General features: G+C 39.0%; 1 protein-coding gene across 9 annotated transcripts in view; it reads left to right on the top strand.

Moving 5' to 3' along the window:
- The window catches only part of LOC138744644 (matrix metalloproteinase-15-like), a 108,761-nt gene extending 92,170 nt beyond the window's left edge, over nucleotides 1-16,591 (top strand). For all 9 annotated transcript variants that reach the window (XM_069901114.1, XM_069901115.1, XM_069901118.1 and 6 more), the window contains 4 exons: nucleotides 4,169-4,307; nucleotides 11,285-11,435; nucleotides 12,580-12,695; nucleotides 13,114-16,591. In XM_069901114.1, coding sequence (XP_069757215.1) covers nucleotides 4,169-4,307; nucleotides 11,285-11,435; nucleotides 12,580-12,695; nucleotides 13,114-13,535 — 828 coding nt within the window. In that variant the 3' untranslated portion in view covers nucleotides 13,536-16,591. The remainder of the gene's footprint in view (nucleotides 1-4,168; nucleotides 4,308-11,284; nucleotides 11,436-12,579; nucleotides 12,696-13,113) is intronic.
- The last annotated feature ends 668 nt before the right edge of the window (nucleotides 16,592-17,259 follow it).

Genomic DNA, 17,259 nt, shown 5'->3' with positions numbered 1-17,259 from the left:
ATGGACATCTTCAACACCTTACTGCAGCAGCCCATCCATCATTCCCATAGGGTTCAAGACAGCCACCATCAGTAATCACTCAGAGGCCTCAATGACTACTGCCCTGTTGCACTGACCTCCATCATTATGAAATGCTTCAAGTATCTGGTGATGGAATGCATCAAAGCACACCTCCCAGAGATGCTGAACCAATTTCAATACATCTATAGAAAAAAACCATTCCACAGAAGATACTCTTAACCTTGCTGTACATTAACTTCAGCTTGGCATTTAATACGATCATTCCCCAGAGGCTGGTGGAGAAACTGTCCTCGCAATCACTTAACACCCCTCTCTGTAACTGGATCCTGGACTTCATAACCAAAAGACCAGTCTGTCCAGATTGGTAGCAGAAGGTCAAGCTCTGGCACATCTCAGGGCTGTGTGCTCAACCCTTTCCTGTTCATGTAACTGCATCACCAGATTCGGCTCCAACAGTAGCATCATTTGCAAATGACACCACACTAGTGGGTCTCATCAGCAACAACAATAAGTCACACTACAGAGTAGAGGAAGAAATCTCATCAAATGGTGCAAGAGTAACAACCTGAGTCTCAACATGGACAAGATGAAGGAGATGATCATGGACTACAGGAGGACAGGAGGACCAGGAGCGACCACCCTCCACTACATATCAACAATTTTGTGGTAGTGAGAGTGGAGAACATCAAGTTCCTTGGAGTTGGGGTTAGCGCAAAGATTGCCCCCTCAAAACAAGGTGCTGTGCCCCCCATGTGGTTGCGGCTATCCCTGGTCATCAGACACACCCCACTCCCTCCTGCGTCAGTAGCGCCTAGGCTGGCGCATGATAGCAACTCTCCGCGTGCCCCGGCCATGCCATAAGCGTGCGTCAAGTTTGATGCAATTAAAAGTGTGGCCTCTTGTCCCACGTTGGATGGCCTCAACGACAGGTAGGCTCCTGCTAGCACATCATTCCCCCGCCCAGTCAGCAGGTCGGATCCTGTCAGCAATGCCCCCCTCTAACTCACTAATGCCCCCTTCTAGCATGCATTCTGGCGCCAACCCTGCTTGGAATTCACTTAACTAGTGACCTATCATAGACATTCAACATCTTGTCACTTGTCAGGAAGGAGCAATGGCAACTACACTTCCTGACAAGACTGAAGCAGGAAAGTCTACCGGCCACCATTATGTCAACCTATATGAGTTCTATCAAGAGTGTCCTGGCCGAATGCATGTGATATGGTTGCTGCAGAGAAATGGATTGGAGGTCAAACCACAGGACCATAAGAGTGGCAGAGAGGATCACTGCCCTCCTGCCCCCCCACCCCCCCCCCCCTCAACATGATCTACTGGGATTGTTGTCTGAAGAGGGTATGCAAAAATCATTGAGGACTCCTTCCACCCCGCACATTGCATCTTTCAGCAGCTCCTGTCGGGGAAGTGATATAGGAGGATCAGAGTCAGCACCACCAGGCTGAGGAACAGCTTCTTCCAACAGGCAGTGAGAATGCTGAACGACCAAAGGAACTGCTCACACTGACCATCTGAGACTCTCATATTACAGAACTGTGTCTTTATTTATTTGTATATATCAATACTTGTCCTGCATATGTATTGTTTGTCTGTATCTGTGTTTATATATCTGGTTGTATGTCTGCATGTTTTGCATCAAGGACTGGAGAATGTTGGTTCATTGGGCTGTACTTGTACAATCCGATGACAATAAACTTGACATGATTTGAAGTGGTATAAAACTTTAATGAGGCCATATTTGGAGTACTGTGTGCAGTTTTGAGTCACCTACCTACAAGAAAAATATCAATAAGATTGAAATGGTGCAGAGAAATTTTACAAGGATGTTGCTAGGACTTGAAGAGCTGAGTTATTGGGAAAGATTGAATAGGTTTGAATTTAATTTCCCTGGTGCATGGGAGAATGAGGGGGAATTTGATAGAGGTATTCAAAATTATGAGGAGTGTTGATGCGGTAAATGCAAACACGTTTTTTCCACTGAAGTTGATGAGGCTAGAGGACATGATTTGAGGGTAAAAGGTGACATGTTTAGATTTATTGTCAGAGTTCATATTGTCATGACATCACCTACAACCCTGAGATTCTTTTTCCTGTGGGTGAGGCAGAATTACCACTTATTGATAGAGCAAAAAAATTGTTCACAATGTGTACATGTAAATAAATAAAGAATTATAAACAGATATTGAATGTAAACAAACTGCAATACAGAGAGAATTTTAAAAATCAATAAATTGCACAAGTAAGTGTCCTTAAGTGAGTTCCTGATTGAGTTTGTATGTGAGGTGTCTAATGGTGGAGGGGTAGCAGCTGCTCCTGTCAGGTCACTCATTGGAATACCACTTGTACTATGTAATCCAGTACTACCTGTCATAGGGTCAGACGGTCAGTGACTAAATCGACTCCCCCACCAGGGTTGCCTGGTGTGAAGGGTGGCTAGACACCCTGCAGGATGAAAAACAAGACCTTTCAAAGGGCGGATGAACCCTCTTACCTCTTGTAGGGTGAACAGCCATCTAGCAAACACATGTCGTGAAGCACAGAAAGAGCATCCTTTGCATCGAAGCTTGGTCTGGTCATTCACTGCAACAGAACTTTCCCCAACTGTATTGGTCCTCACTATGCGGCTGGATCTGGGAAGGGATGTTGAGAGTGTGGGCCTGGACCTATGCAATCCCTGAGTGGGAAGGGAAAGTTGAGAATCACTGCTCTAGAGCAAATTGTTACTGAAATATTTTGATTGAGAAAAATTGTCATTGGCCCATTTCCTTTGGAGTTATGAAAACGTGGACATAACTAGTCAATTAGGTATGATTAGAACAATGGTTTTCAAACTGTTTCTTTCCACCCACATACCACTGTAAGTAATCCCTTGCTAGTCACAGAGCACCTATGGCATAGGGAATACTTAAAGTGGTATGTGAGTGGAAAGAAAAAGATTGAGACCCACTGGTGTAGAGTCAATGAAATGGCATCCACCATAGATGGACCTGTTGCTATGAAAGACAAAATTGAACGTATCCATGACAGGTCCTGATGTGCTTCAATACCAGCCTTTCAGAACACTTCATCACTGTTGATGTAAGTGCTACTGGTCAATAGTCATTAAGGCAGGTTACTCTGCTCTTTTTGGACACCAGTAAGATTGATACCTGCTTGAAACTGATGGGTACCACACTCTGTCAGAGTAAGATGTTGAAGATATCCATGAATATATTGATAAGTTAGTCAGCACAGATTTTTAATACTTGGTCAGGTACTCAGTCCAAACCAGATGCTTTCCTTGGATTCGCTTTTCTGAGTATGCTTAACCTCTTCCCATTCACTCTGCACACTCTTCATCCTTGGATAGAGACAGGATAGGATTATCAGGGGCTGTGGGAGTGTGGAAGGGTGGTTCTTCATCAAATCAGGCTTAGAAAGCATTGAATTCTTCTGGGAGGGAAGATTTGTTGTCTGTTATTTCACCAGATTTGGTTTTGTAGCAGGTTATGTCATTTGGGCCCTGCCACAGCTGTCAGGTGTCCTTTGTTGTTTCCATTTTCATCCAGAATCTCCACTTCATCTGGGAAACATTAGGGAGAAGTTGAAAGCGTTGGGAGTGTTGAAAGCGGTGCCAACAAAGTGGTGGATGCGGGTTCGATTTTAACATTTAAGAGAAGATCGGACAGTCATGTGGATGGAAGGGCTATAGTCTGGGTGCAGGTTGATGGGACTAGTTGGAATAAATAGTTCAGAATGGACGAGATGGCTGAAGGACCTGTTTCTGTGCTGTAGTGTTCTATGGTTCTAATTGCATTTGTAGGGTTGTCATTTTTATTTCTATCCAAACCCCAGTACCAGCAACTGAACAACAATAAGACATTGTTAACTCGAAGCTCATAGCATCTTGCAACAAAAGTAATGGATCAGCAAGTATGTACTTGCTAACATGCAATGAACTGCCTTAAATTACAACAGAGATATCTTAACACCAAGGCATTGTATTATATAAGTAACATAACATTCAGATCTGCACAAGCAGAGATAGTTTTGATAAATACACTTGGAAAAGAGAAATTTTAAAGCTTTAAGATTTTGAGATTTAGCAGATCCAAAATTTTTATCATCTGTATTTGCTCTTCTGCCTAAACAGGGACTTTGGTTTTGGAGAGTTCGAAATAACCGAGTATTGGATAACTATCCAATGCCTATTAACCATTTCTGGAGAGGATTGCCACCTAATATTGATGCAGCATATGAACGTCATGATGGAAAGTTTGTGTTTTTTAAAGGTAATTTGAACTTGCTTCTCAATTCAGACTGGAGAATTGAAATAGTGCAATATGCTGGAAAAAATTCAGCAGGGACAAAAATGATACTGTAGGGATTGTTTATCACAACAGAGTGAAAGATGTATTGAGGCTTGTATGCTTACTTTTCCAGGCAAGGATAGACTGTTATGCTTCCACCTATATTATGTTTTTGTCATGGGCACCACTGCTGCTACCCTCCTCAGATACTTCCAACGCCTTCTTTGTGAGAGCAATAGCCGAGGAGCTCCATTTGCCACTTTCTACTTCAGACTGCACCTAGCAGTAACTCTTGCAAGTTGTCATTAATCTGGAATGTTATTATTGCACAATGATTACCTCCAATTTCTATTGAGGAGCTGTCCCTTTAAATTTAACTTGGATCTTTTCATGTGGACATGCGAGGTGATGCAAATTTTGGAGGTTAAGATTAATTGATTCATTTGATTTCTGCCGAAATCTTTCCTTCCAGGTTTCCTCATAAAATTTGGTCTCCAGTTCAACTGTGCACCCTCATCCCTCTCCCTTATCAACACAAGATTAATATCTTTCTGTAGTCTGCTTTATTATCAGTGCATGAGCTCCCAGCACAGGCTTCAATGGTTGAATGCCTGATCTTCCCCTTTATACAGTCTCTAACTTTTTTCTTACTACTAATTCTGAGGCATGGACTCACAGAGAGAGATTAACCCAGAGAGCTAAGTTCAAATCTCACAACAACTGTGGAAAATAAATTGACTGAATGTTTAAAAAAATTGAACTTTTAAAATGTTTATCTTTGTATTTTTGACCATGAAATTATTGAATAGTTGTACAAATAAGCATTGTTTATGAATGCCTTTCAGGAGAGGAAAATATTTATTCTTACTTGGTCCTCAGCCTGTATGTAACTCCGGGCATAAAATGTGGTTGTCTTTGAAATGACTGGTTAAATAACTTGGTTCTAGCGTCATTTGGGGATGAGCAATAGATCCTGACGTTGCCAGTGACCCTCCAAAAAATGAGCACACAGTGACTGGGTCAACCAATACTGGATCTAATTTAACCAAATTAAATTCTGATGGGCCTTAGTGTGGCCCTCAAACAGAATTGCTGAATTTGCAGGATCCACCAATAAAATCTAACCCTGGACTCTTATCTTTTTACAGCTATCATCTTGAACCTTTTCTATACTTGATACCAACAACAAACACATACTATTTGTCACCAAGACTTGAACTATCCATTTAGCTGTTTTCAACTTTCCTTTTATTGGCTGTTACACTCTGTCTCCATTTCAGCAGAAAGACGCAAAGTAAATGCTGGAATGGAGTAAGACTGTGGATAGCATGGATGGTGTTGATGAAAATTAAGTCATAGAAATGTACCCTGACATTTCTGATTGAAATTGAGTCTTGATTGTTGCTAGATTAGATGTTGAAAACAATCTAATAACCTTCTGGGTAAAATTATGAATAAGTATTTGGCTGCTTAATCCTGTTCCACCATGATTGATGTCTTCCCTAGGACTGCCTTTCCCCATAACTCTTGATTCCTTCAATATATAAATTATTGACTAGCTGTTCAGGATTCTTCTTCTTTGGGAAGATAACGTATTTACATTTATTTTGTCAAATATACAAATTTTGTATATTTCACTGAGATCACATCTCATTTTTCAACAATGTAAAGGCTGAGTATGCTTAACCTCTCCCCATGTAGCAAACCCACTGTCACAGGAATCAATTTGGTAAACATTCTATGCATTTCATCTTTAGCAAATATATCCTTGGCAAATCAGATCAGTACACAGCATTTCTCATGGGGTCTCACAAGGACCCTATGTAATTGGAGCAATCTGTCTACTACTGTACTCAAATCCTTTTACAATAAAAGCCAACATGCCATTTGATTTCCTAATTCCTGAAGTTGCATTTTAAATTTCAGCAATTTATTGACAAGAACACACAAGTCCCTCTAATATCTGTCAGTTTCTCACCATTTAATGAATATTCAATTTTCTCATTTATTTTATGAATGTGAATGCCATGTCTCTTATATCCATTGTCTTTTTATCTTCCCAAAGCCTCTCAACACTGGCACACTGCTAACTTACTTTGCTTTTCAGCAAATTTGGTTATTTAAAATTAGTTTTTGGATAAAGGGGCTCCTATAAATTTTAATTTTCATCACTGCTTTCCACATCTTCAAGTCCATTAAATTCTGTTTGCTCTGTAGCTCTTTGTAAAGCTTTGATTTAAAAATGCTTAACTTGTTTTTAGTTTTGTTTTCCTTTTTCTCTTTGGTTTTGGTTTTTTTTCCCCACTGCCTCAATCCAATTACAGACCAAGGTTTCTCCTCCAATTCTGGCAACTTATTCATTTCCAATTTTTATTGCTTTATTATTAGCATTTATGCTTTTAGCTGCCAAGGTCTCAAACCCTGAAATACCTCCCTTAAACCCTTGTCTTTTCTCTCTTGCTTTAAAAAAATCTTTCCACCCTATCTCTTGACTAACATTTGATCTGATAGATCTTTAAGTGGCCTTTTGTTAGACTTTGTTTGACAATACTCCTGTGAACGAGTCTTTGACCTTGAATTCCGTTTATGTATTTTTATTTCGCCAACAGCATATTACCTCATAGATGAGAGTGGAAGGGGCCAATATCTACTAATTTGGAAGATTTTTGGTGAAAATACATGCTTGTTCAGTTTGCCTTTATTTCTTGACTTCCCAAACATAATCACGGAGAATCTGTGGGCGATGCAGCATGTACATCACATGAACATTCCCAGAAGGCTGCTTATAAATTCCATTTCCTTACAAGCACCACAGACTGTGAGCTACACAGCATATGGATGGAGCTGCTGCATTTTGCCAAAGCCAAAATTGGACATAGGCAAGCTGTGGAAATTAAACACGGCTTGGCTATTTCAGAGATCCAGATCTAATTGTTTTGGAAAGTCTCCACTACTTGAAATGATAAACAGTAAACATTTTTATTTTTATTGTAGAAGAAATATTAATTTATGATTACATAAATTCACAATAAAAAATAATGTGTATTTTCAGATATGAACAGCTTGTATAACTTACTTCCTGGATGATATTCAATTATTTCATGCTAGTTAAAGAGTTGATATTGCATATGTCAGAGACTCAGAACAGCAAAAGTATTTTGATGAAGTGTCTTTCACTGTTATCCAAAAGCTCATTTTAATATCCAAATTGAAATGAACTTGATGTGCTTCTTATTATTGATACCCAACTCTGGTGTCAGAGATTCTGCAAGGCAAAGTTTTTGGCCAGCAGTCTGCTTGGACCTGACTCAAATAATTAAGCCATCTTATTTATCCATTCAGCAAAGTAAGATAGGAGTTGCACTGCCATCTGTATTGGAGATTTTGATACTTTATCTTGTTCTCAAAAGAAAAAAAATGTTAGGGGTTTCCTTCACTGAACAATATTCATCACAGAATTATAAGATAACTTTTAAATAGAAAATTAATCAGTTACCTGTTTGGTATACTAGTACGATGAATTCCATTTATGAATTGGTTTACTTAAATTTGAAACATAGCAACACTATGTGGGATCAATATTAATGGAGAGGCACCGTTGGCATAGAGGTTAGCGCATCGCCTTTACAGCACCAGCGACCGGGACTAGGGTTCAAATCCCGTGCTGTCTATAACGAGTATGTACATTTTCCCTGTGTCTGGAAAAACAACCAACTGAAAAACCTCACAAAGATAAGCGTATACAGAGCCGTTGTCATACCCACACTCCTGTTCGGCTCCGAATCATGGGTCCTCTACCGGCACCACCTACGGCTCCTAGAACGCTTCCACCAGCGTTGTCTCCGCTCCATCCTCAACATCCATTGGAGCGCTCACACCCCTAACGTCGAGGTACTCGAGATGGCAGAGGTCGACAGCATCGAGTCCACGCTGCTGAAGATCCAGCTGCGCTGGATGGGTCACGTCTCCAGAATGGAGGACCATCGCCTTCCCAAGATCGTATTATATGGCGAGCTCTCCACTGGCCACCGTGACAGAGGTGCACCAAAGAAAAGGTACAAGGACTGCCTAAAGAAATCTCTTGGTGCCTGCCAAATTGACCACCGCCAGTGGGCTGATAACGCCTCAAACCGTGCATCTTGGCGCCTCACAGTTTGGCGGGCAGCAGCCTCCTTTGAAGAAGACCGCAGAGCCCACCTCACTGACAAAAGGCAAAGGAGGAAAAACCCAACACCCAACCCCAACCAACCAATTTTCCCTTGCAACCGCTGCAATCGTGTCTGCCTGTCCCGCATCGGACTGGTCAGCCACAAACGAGCCTGCAGCTGACGTGGACTTTTTACCCCCTCCATAAATCTTCGTCCGCGAAGCCAAGCCAAAGAAAAAGAAGAAAGAAACATTTTCCCTGTGTCTGCGTGGGTTCTCCCGTTTCTTCCCACTGTTCAAAACATACTGGGGGTGTAGGTTAATTGTGTGTAAATTGGGCAGCATGGGCTCGTGGGCCAAAATGGCCTGTCAGAGTGGTCCTAAGCATTTTAGACATTGGTGCTTCAAAATTAAATATCTTTGTTGCACTAAATACATTCACTGCATTTGATATTAATGTTCAAGCAGATCATCTACAGGATATCCTGAAATTGGCCAAAGATGCTTGGCAGCACTGTGATAGATTGAACACAAAATTGTGCATCATTAGAGGACCTGTGCAGTTCCCCATGTGTGAGCTGCGCGATAAGATTGCAACTGCCTTGTCATTGCTTGACTGATAGCTGACAAATCCCTGAGAGTTTAAAGAAACATTTTCTGGATTGAATAAGAGGCTGCTATAATGATATGGAGGAGATGCACAGAGAACTGTGTGTGTGTGTGTGGAGTGGGGGGCGGGCAACCTTTCCCAATACACGGTTATTTGTCATTGAGTCTGCACTGTGAGTTGTCACATACTAGTGTAATGTGTGGAATGATCAACGGTGTAAGATCATAGTGTGTAGCTCTGGAGTGAGTTGTACAAAAAGTTTATGAAGTATTATGGAGCAACCATGAATGAGATCTCCACTATCCTGATAATTGAAAGCTGAGGCAGACTGATGCTGCCTGTGTGCAAAACATCAATGTCATAATGCAGGACCATTTAACTGGGATTACATTTCCAATCCCTGTGAGGCATGCACCAACCTTTTTTAGTGAGTACTCAACAGTATAGATTGCAATCAAAATCTCCAATTTATTTCTGTAAGGGTGAAAAGTTCAATCGTGAATTGAGCTCAAGAATGCCAGGGTAGTTTCTAAATTGACACGATTTTGTTTCTCAGCACAACTTGGGCATAAGTAAATCCATTTTATAAGATGGTCATTTAACTACTGAAAGCTTCAGAAGAGAGAACATACAGAACAACTGCATTAAATAGATATTTGTTCACTGATTAGCACTAATCCAGATTTATGTAATTGCTTATTAATAAGTCCAATATGGTCCGGTTACTTTTTGGTTTCAGAAGATTTTGTTGGTGTCAAATAAAATATATCCTAAGCACACGTCAGATATGAATGGGTTGATTTGGGCCAAATAAGCAAATGTTAAAATCTCCATTTAAAACCACTCTGCTTTTGAGAGATACATTTTGCCATTTTACAACAGAACTAGCACTTGGACCATAAAACAGAGGAGCAGAAATAGGCTATTCATCCCATTGGTCTGCCCCGCCATTTAATCATCAGCTGTTCCATTTTCTCACTCAACCACACTGCTCTGCCTTCTCCCCATCCTCAAATACACCCATTGATCTGGCCTCCACCACCACCTGTGGCAACAAATTCCACAGATTTACCAATCTCCTGCTGATGAAATTCTATCGCATCTCTGTTCTAAGTGGACTCTCTTCAATTCTGAAGTTGTGCCCTCTTGTCTTAGACTCTCCCACCATGGGAAACAAATAATCTATATCTACTCTGCCCATACCTTTCAACATTCAAAATGTTTCAATGAGATCTCCCCTCATTTTCCTAAATTCCAAGAGTACGGGGCAAGAGCTGTTAAATGCTCCTCATATGATGACCCTATCATTCCTACATGCATTCTTGTGAACATCCTCTGAATCTGAGAAGCCCAAAACTACTCACAATACTCCAAATGAAGTTTTACTAGTGTCTTATAAAGCTTCATCATCACATCCTCCTCTTGTATTCTATTTAGAGAAAATTGCATCTTCAGTTATCCATAATTTTCTTGAAACTATTGGTATTATGATCACTGGACCAAATGTGTTTCCCCCCCCCCCCCCCACCCCAAACACTCTTCTGTCATCTGCCCTGTATCATTCCTTAATAGAGGATCTCGTATTGCACTTTTTCTAGTTGGTATTGAAATATATTGATTAGTTAAGAATTTTGATTGCTGGGGCTAAGTTAGTTAAGTAAAGAACGCAAGTGAGTAGTTGCATACTTGACAGTAAATGTAATTTTTTTGTTACTAAATGTGTGTGATCATCTACTAGTTAGATCTTGAAACCAGCAATACTGAGACTATTGCTACGTGGCCTTCTACTCCCATTGCATCTTCATTCCTTCCTTGAAAGGCTCCTAAATCTTTGAGCAGGGGAACCCCTCTCTATGGGTTTATCTCTTTGACTTGGCTGTCAATTATCAGCAATGTTAAAAGGTGTTTGTTCCAAGTCTGGGCAGCAATTCTTCACTTAGTGCTTCCCAAGATGTATGAATTCCAGTATTGATTACCATCAGTAGTCGGATTCAGTGCTCTCTTTACCTCAAGGAATGCAGGTTTTCAACTGGTGTTTGAAGATCCGGTGTGCCTTTTGCATGCTCAAATGTTTTCATTAAGAATACACTGTGTCATTTTAATCCATGTCTTCCTTTGCAGTAGAATTTCTAGCCATATACATCAAGGTGACAAGAATTCATTTTTAGTTTAAAATTGAATAAAAATTTTTGTTCATTTTCAGGTGATAAATTTTGGCTGTTCCACGAAGCAATGTTGGAGCCAGGTTATCCCCGTTATCTGATGGAACTTGGTGCTGGAATGCCTCATGATGGGATTGATGCAGCCATTTGGTGGGAAATTACTGGTCAGACTTATTTCTTCAAAGGAAACAGGTCTGCTTTGAGTTATATTGCCATTTTTATTTTACAATCAGACAATTTGGGTTCTTTCTGCTTTGGTAGAATTAATACCAAATCAAAGTCTTTCTTTAAATCCTTTGAAATCCTGTATCCAGTGTTATTTAGATTTCTATATTTTCTATTTGATTTTAATAGATGGAATTCCAAACATATTCAAGTTAGGTACTGTAAGAAATTACTTTGGACCCTTTTTGGTAATAAAAACAAAGGAGAGCCAGCCAAAGAAGTGTGAAAAATTCCAATATTCTTAGTGTTAAGAGAAGATCAAAGGTCCATTGGAGAAACCTAAGACTTTTACCACTGCTTTCGGGAGTTGAAACCATCATTTGTATAGGTGTCTGAGAAGAAAGGTGGCTGGAAAGATTCAAGACCCACTCCCTCTGCCCAGCACCACAATGCAATGAAAGAGCAATTCCTGGAGAGGTTGGACTGCAATGAATAAAGGACTTTTCCCAAGAGTATTGAGTCTGGCAGTAGGACTCACTATACAAATTTTCCCTCATTCGCTGCATTAATCCATGAAACCAAATAGGAACATGCAGCCATCATCAACAGTGGCCACAGCACTTTTAAACGGAGCCACAGACTGAGATCATAATTTTTTTTTAGTAGTCAATAGTAGAGAAATATGAAAGAAACCAACTAAACTTGATTTTGACTTTGAGTGGAGTTCTAAGGGGGCCTTAACCAAAAAAAGATTGACAATGGCTGGATTAGTGTCTTGACATTTATAATAAATTAATTTCTCTGTGAACACAGTATGAGGGCTTGTAATCATTCTTCAAATGTTCCTGTACTCTGAAGTCAGGGTAACCTCACAATAAATGTACAATCCTTTACATTTTATAGACTACAAGATATTTAGCAATTTCCTAGGCCCGATACATTTTTGATAATGCTTTGCAGATGATTCTTACCCACACTTCATTTGACATACATGATGTGATTTTGTATTGGGTTTTCTGATCTAGATCCAGTCTCTGTGGATGTTGCTTAATGTGAATTCAGTTACTGAGATTTAATTCTCATATTTAGAGAATAGTGTGAGATTGCAAAGCACTTGCTATGATATTGCAATAAAATATTAAATGATAATCAGACTTTCTGATGATTTCAGCTACTGGCGTTTCAGTGAAGAAAGGAGAGCAGTAGACAGTGGCTATCCAAAGCCAATAACTATTTGGAAAGGCATTCCATCATCACCAAAGGGAGCCTTCCTCACAGACGATGGAGGTAAAGAATTGGGACAAAATAATGAGTCCGTTTTAGTAGACGTGGATGTGATGATAGTACATGAAAGAACCTCTTATTTGTACAAAGAAATTGAATTAAACACAAGATAAGAAACTATTATTGTATGATGTAAACATTAAGGCATCATATTTTGAAGTGTGATATGCAGTTCAGTTTCCACAATGACATCATGTGGTTAATGCTTTACAGTCATAGTCTGTAATGTCTGCCCAAATACTGATGGGGTTTTGTGTTGGAATAAGCAAATGTTTTCAGGAAATAGCTAATCTCTGGTGGTAAAATAGTTCAGTCCAATAAAGTGTTGAATGAGTTAATTACACAGAAGTTCTGTTTACCATTGGCTTGCATTTGAATTTATTGAGTTGCCATGTCTAAACTGATTCTGTTTGATTGGCAGCTTATACACATTTTTACAAAGGTACCAAATACTGGAAATTTAACAATCAGCTGCTAAGAACAGAGCCTGGTTATCCAAAATCCATCCTCCGTGACTGGATGGGATGTCGTATGGATGTTGAACCTGATTTTACTGAGAAGGAACCTAATTTGGATATTGATGATGATAATGATATTGGTGATGGTGAGGAAGAAGATGGGACAAAAGAAGATGAGGAAAAAGAGGGGGAAGAAGAGGTGGACATTCATATTAATATCCCTGTGGATGACTATACCAGAGCTATGAATATAGTGATTGTCATAGTCCCACTCATTCTGCTGCTCTGCATTCTGGGATTGATCTATGCCATCATCCAATTGCAGAAGAAGGGAACACCAAGACTCCTGTTGTACTGTAAACGTTCCATGCAAGAATGGGTTTGACATTCATACTGGGGCTTTTGCTTGGTGGCTGTTCACTTTAGGCCACAGACAATGAGTACAGGTGACAGTGCTTCTCAATTTTATTTGTTTTGCTTTAAAGCATCCTGATTTTAAGAGAAGTATTGGCCATAAGAAACAAGGAACTTGGGGTATTTGACATGGTCCCAGTGAAATTGGGCTGAAAGAGTTGTGATGTGGTTATAAGGTTTCATATCTCCTTGTCTCCTTCCTCTTATCTATGCTAAGTGGGATGGTACAAAGTGAAACTTGACTTGAGGAATGACTCCTTTTAATGCTTCTGAAAGTTTTATTTGTTACAAATGATGAACTGCACCATACAAAACACTTGAAATTACTGATATTGTTTGAGCACATTATTCATTGTATTTATTCATGAATAATTTCTTTTTGATACAGTTACATTAATACACTAAAAGATTTCCAATGCCAAGCTGATGATTTTCTGAATATTGAGTAGCATAGGATGTAGTAGAGGTGACAGTTGCAGTAAGTCATGGAAGGATTGGAGCTACCACAAAAGACAATCTTGTTTCTCTTTACTTTAGAATCATTGCATTTAGAGCAATTACCATCAGAGAACATTAATAAAATCACCATACCATCAGGAAAAAAATTGTTATTCGACAGTTTCACTGAGAGATACTTACCATAAATGCAGGAAGATATTTGTTGGCTGTCTTGATTCTGTTTGCTGTCCTAATCAGCAATATGACTCTATTGGAATTAGATCTATTTAAAGGAAATCATACTGCTTTACCAGATTTTAGTAGAGGACCAAAGAAATTGCAGTCGTTTGTTGACTGCTAATTTCTTGCTGAAAGCTTTGCACCTGTGCCTTTCCTATAGATTAGGTTTATTGCTCCTGTAAATCACCATAATTTAGCAGGAGTGCTGACTTAACTGCTCAGCTAAAAACTGAGGTTCTATGAATGTAGCCCAATTGCACACTTCAAAGGAGAAGGCAGATGCAGGTATATTTGTCTCTCTAGCCTTCTGACTACAGGCTCTTTAATCAAACCAGAATAAGGTTCTAATTGTCAAGAAACAATTGATACTGAGAGTGATTTTGTCGATCGTTTGGTCCCCAGTAGAATATTGTGTATATATAAATGTCAGCACTGTGACTCTATAAACATCATAGCCTTGTTTCCATATTGGACACAGAGGTTTGTTTGACTGGTTATAACTATTTTTCACTTGTGGATATTCTGGAATCTCATAAATCATAAAAGGTCATCAACATTAAAAAAAGAATTAGATGAATCAGGAATAGAGTTGACACTTTTTGCTCTTAAGAACATAATTTTGGCAGAATTTGCCATTGCAATTTCTTTTAACAAGCTTAATTTTTCGGAAAGCCTTTGACAAAATAATATACAAAATATTTGGTACAAAACTACAGAAAACTCAATATAATATTTAAATCTTTTCACTTTCACAAATTTAATTAAGTGCACAATTTAAATGTTAATAATTACTAAATTTCTTGAGGCAATCTAATAATTTTTGCACCCAAGGAGCAATTGAATGAGCTTTTGAAAATCTCCGTTTAAAAACAAGAATGCTGGAAATAGTTAGTCAGGAAGGGAGAACATTTCAATTTTCTAATTTTTTTTAATCAGACCTACGAGATAAAAGTGTTTTATTGGCCATGACAGTTAATGATGAAATTGTGCAGATATTTATGAAGAATTACAATTGAGTGATGCACTGAGACTAGTGTTGACATAGCTAAGGGTGCAGTTGCAAAGGGAAATAGGATTGTTTGTTGAATCAGCGCGCAACACCAGACATTGGAAAATAATTAAATGCTGAGCTTTATAACCCAATTAGTAAGTTATCTTTGGGGAAAAAAGGTAATCTTTGAACATTATTGGTCAAGGAGATATTGAGATATCACAGGTGGTGCTCAAAAGAGTCTTCACTAATGACAAAATCACTGATAAAACAAAAGTATGAAGACAGTGGAATGTTCTCCTGTGTCATGAATCTCTGATTCTGGAAGCTTTAATCCTTAGTCCACGCAGAAGTTGATGAGAGATGAGCTATAAAATGAAAACCCCGATTGGAAAAAAATACATTTCGGAACTTTGTTCAAATTTAGACATAGGACGGCATGTTTGTCGTAGTGGTGAGAGCAACGCCTTTACAGCACCATCGATTGGAACCGAGTTTCGAATCTGCACTGTCTGTAAGGAGTTTGTACGTTCTTCCAGTGTCTGTGTGGATTTTTTCTTGTGGGCTCCGGTTTCCTCCCACAGTTCTAAATGTATCGGGGGTTTAGGTTAATTGGGTGTAAATTTGGCGGCACAGACTCATGGGCCGAAATGGCCTGTTACTGTGATGTATGGCTAAATTTAAAAAGTTCAACTCACAATTTTAAAAAAAGTTTAATTTGATAAAAGCTATATTTGGATCAAATATTTCCAAACTTTCCTTTAGAATAATTATCTTTGGAAAAATTGGGAATCTATCGTAGCCTTTCTAATTGAGTTCTTAATTTAAACCTAGCTGTTGCAAGATGCAGAAGCTGTTCAAAGTTCCAAAGTTCACACTTCAGTGGTATTCAATAAGATTTTTTTTGCTCTCTGTGGCACATTACTTTCAACAGTCCATGATGATGTGGTGATTTAAAGGTACCTTTTGAATTTGGTGCTAATTTGGACTATGAAGGTGGTATTCAACATTGACCTCACCAATTGATTATAACCTCATATGGGCAAGGTATATTTATCCAATTTTCAGGCAGAAGGACACATGATTTGTGTGGCAAGTCTTTACAAAATAAAATGAAATAACTAAATCTGAGAGCAACACCACTAAAATTGGTTCCTATTACCTTTTGTCCAAATCACTCACTGCATTACTGATCACCATGGTGCTTTAATCATTGTCACTCATGTTCCTAGAAATCATGAAATTTAGAAACAAATGTTAGAAGTATGTTTTTATTTTTAAAATGCATTTTTTGTGTATTTAGATTTTCTGATGTTCTTTTTTTAAATTGGTTCATGCTGGGCGTGTGTTACAATTAAATACCACATATGAAACTTTGTCTCTGCAATGACTTTTAATTCCTTTTTTTGATGTAATATTTACCTGCTCATTCATAATGCCAGAAGAAACCATTCTTTTCGAAGAATGTTTAAGGTGCTTACAGATTATTACAATTGTGGTCCATTCTGATCTAGAATTTAAAATCTTAAGCCTATCAAGGAATTTGCATGTCCTCCCCAAGGCTGTGTAGGTTTACACTAGGTGTTGCATCTTCCTTCCAAAGATGCTATTGTACTTACCTATACCTTTAGTATTTCTTCTTTGGCTTAGCTTCGCGGACGAAGATTTATGGAGGGGGTAAAAAGTCCACGTCAGCTGCAGGCTCGTTTGTGGCTGACAAGTCCGATGTGGGACAGGCAGACACGGTTGCAGCGGTTGCAGGGGAAAATTGGTTGGTTGGGGTTGGGTGTTGGGTTTTTCCTCCTTTGCCTTTTGTCAGTGAGGTGGCCAACTGCATTACCAGTCACAAAGTGAGAGAGAATTGATTGCAGGACTGATGGATTGTTCTGCTGGGAATTATCGTGGAACAAATGAACTAAATGGCCTCTGTCAGATAATTATTATCATTATCCAACATATATGGTCTTTTAATAATAGATACTTTTAAAAAATAAAACTGATTCATATAACTAAAGTACCATATGGA

The sequence above is a fragment of the Narcine bancroftii genome, chromosome 10 (assembly GCF_036971445.1).
Source record: "Narcine bancroftii isolate sNarBan1 chromosome 10, sNarBan1.hap1, whole genome shotgun sequence".
In the NCBI taxonomy this organism is placed as follows: domain Eukaryota; kingdom Metazoa; phylum Chordata; class Chondrichthyes; order Torpediniformes; family Narcinidae; genus Narcine; species Narcine bancroftii.
Note: the sequence above shows the minus strand (reverse complement) of the source record. Positions and strands in the feature narration are given on the sequence as shown.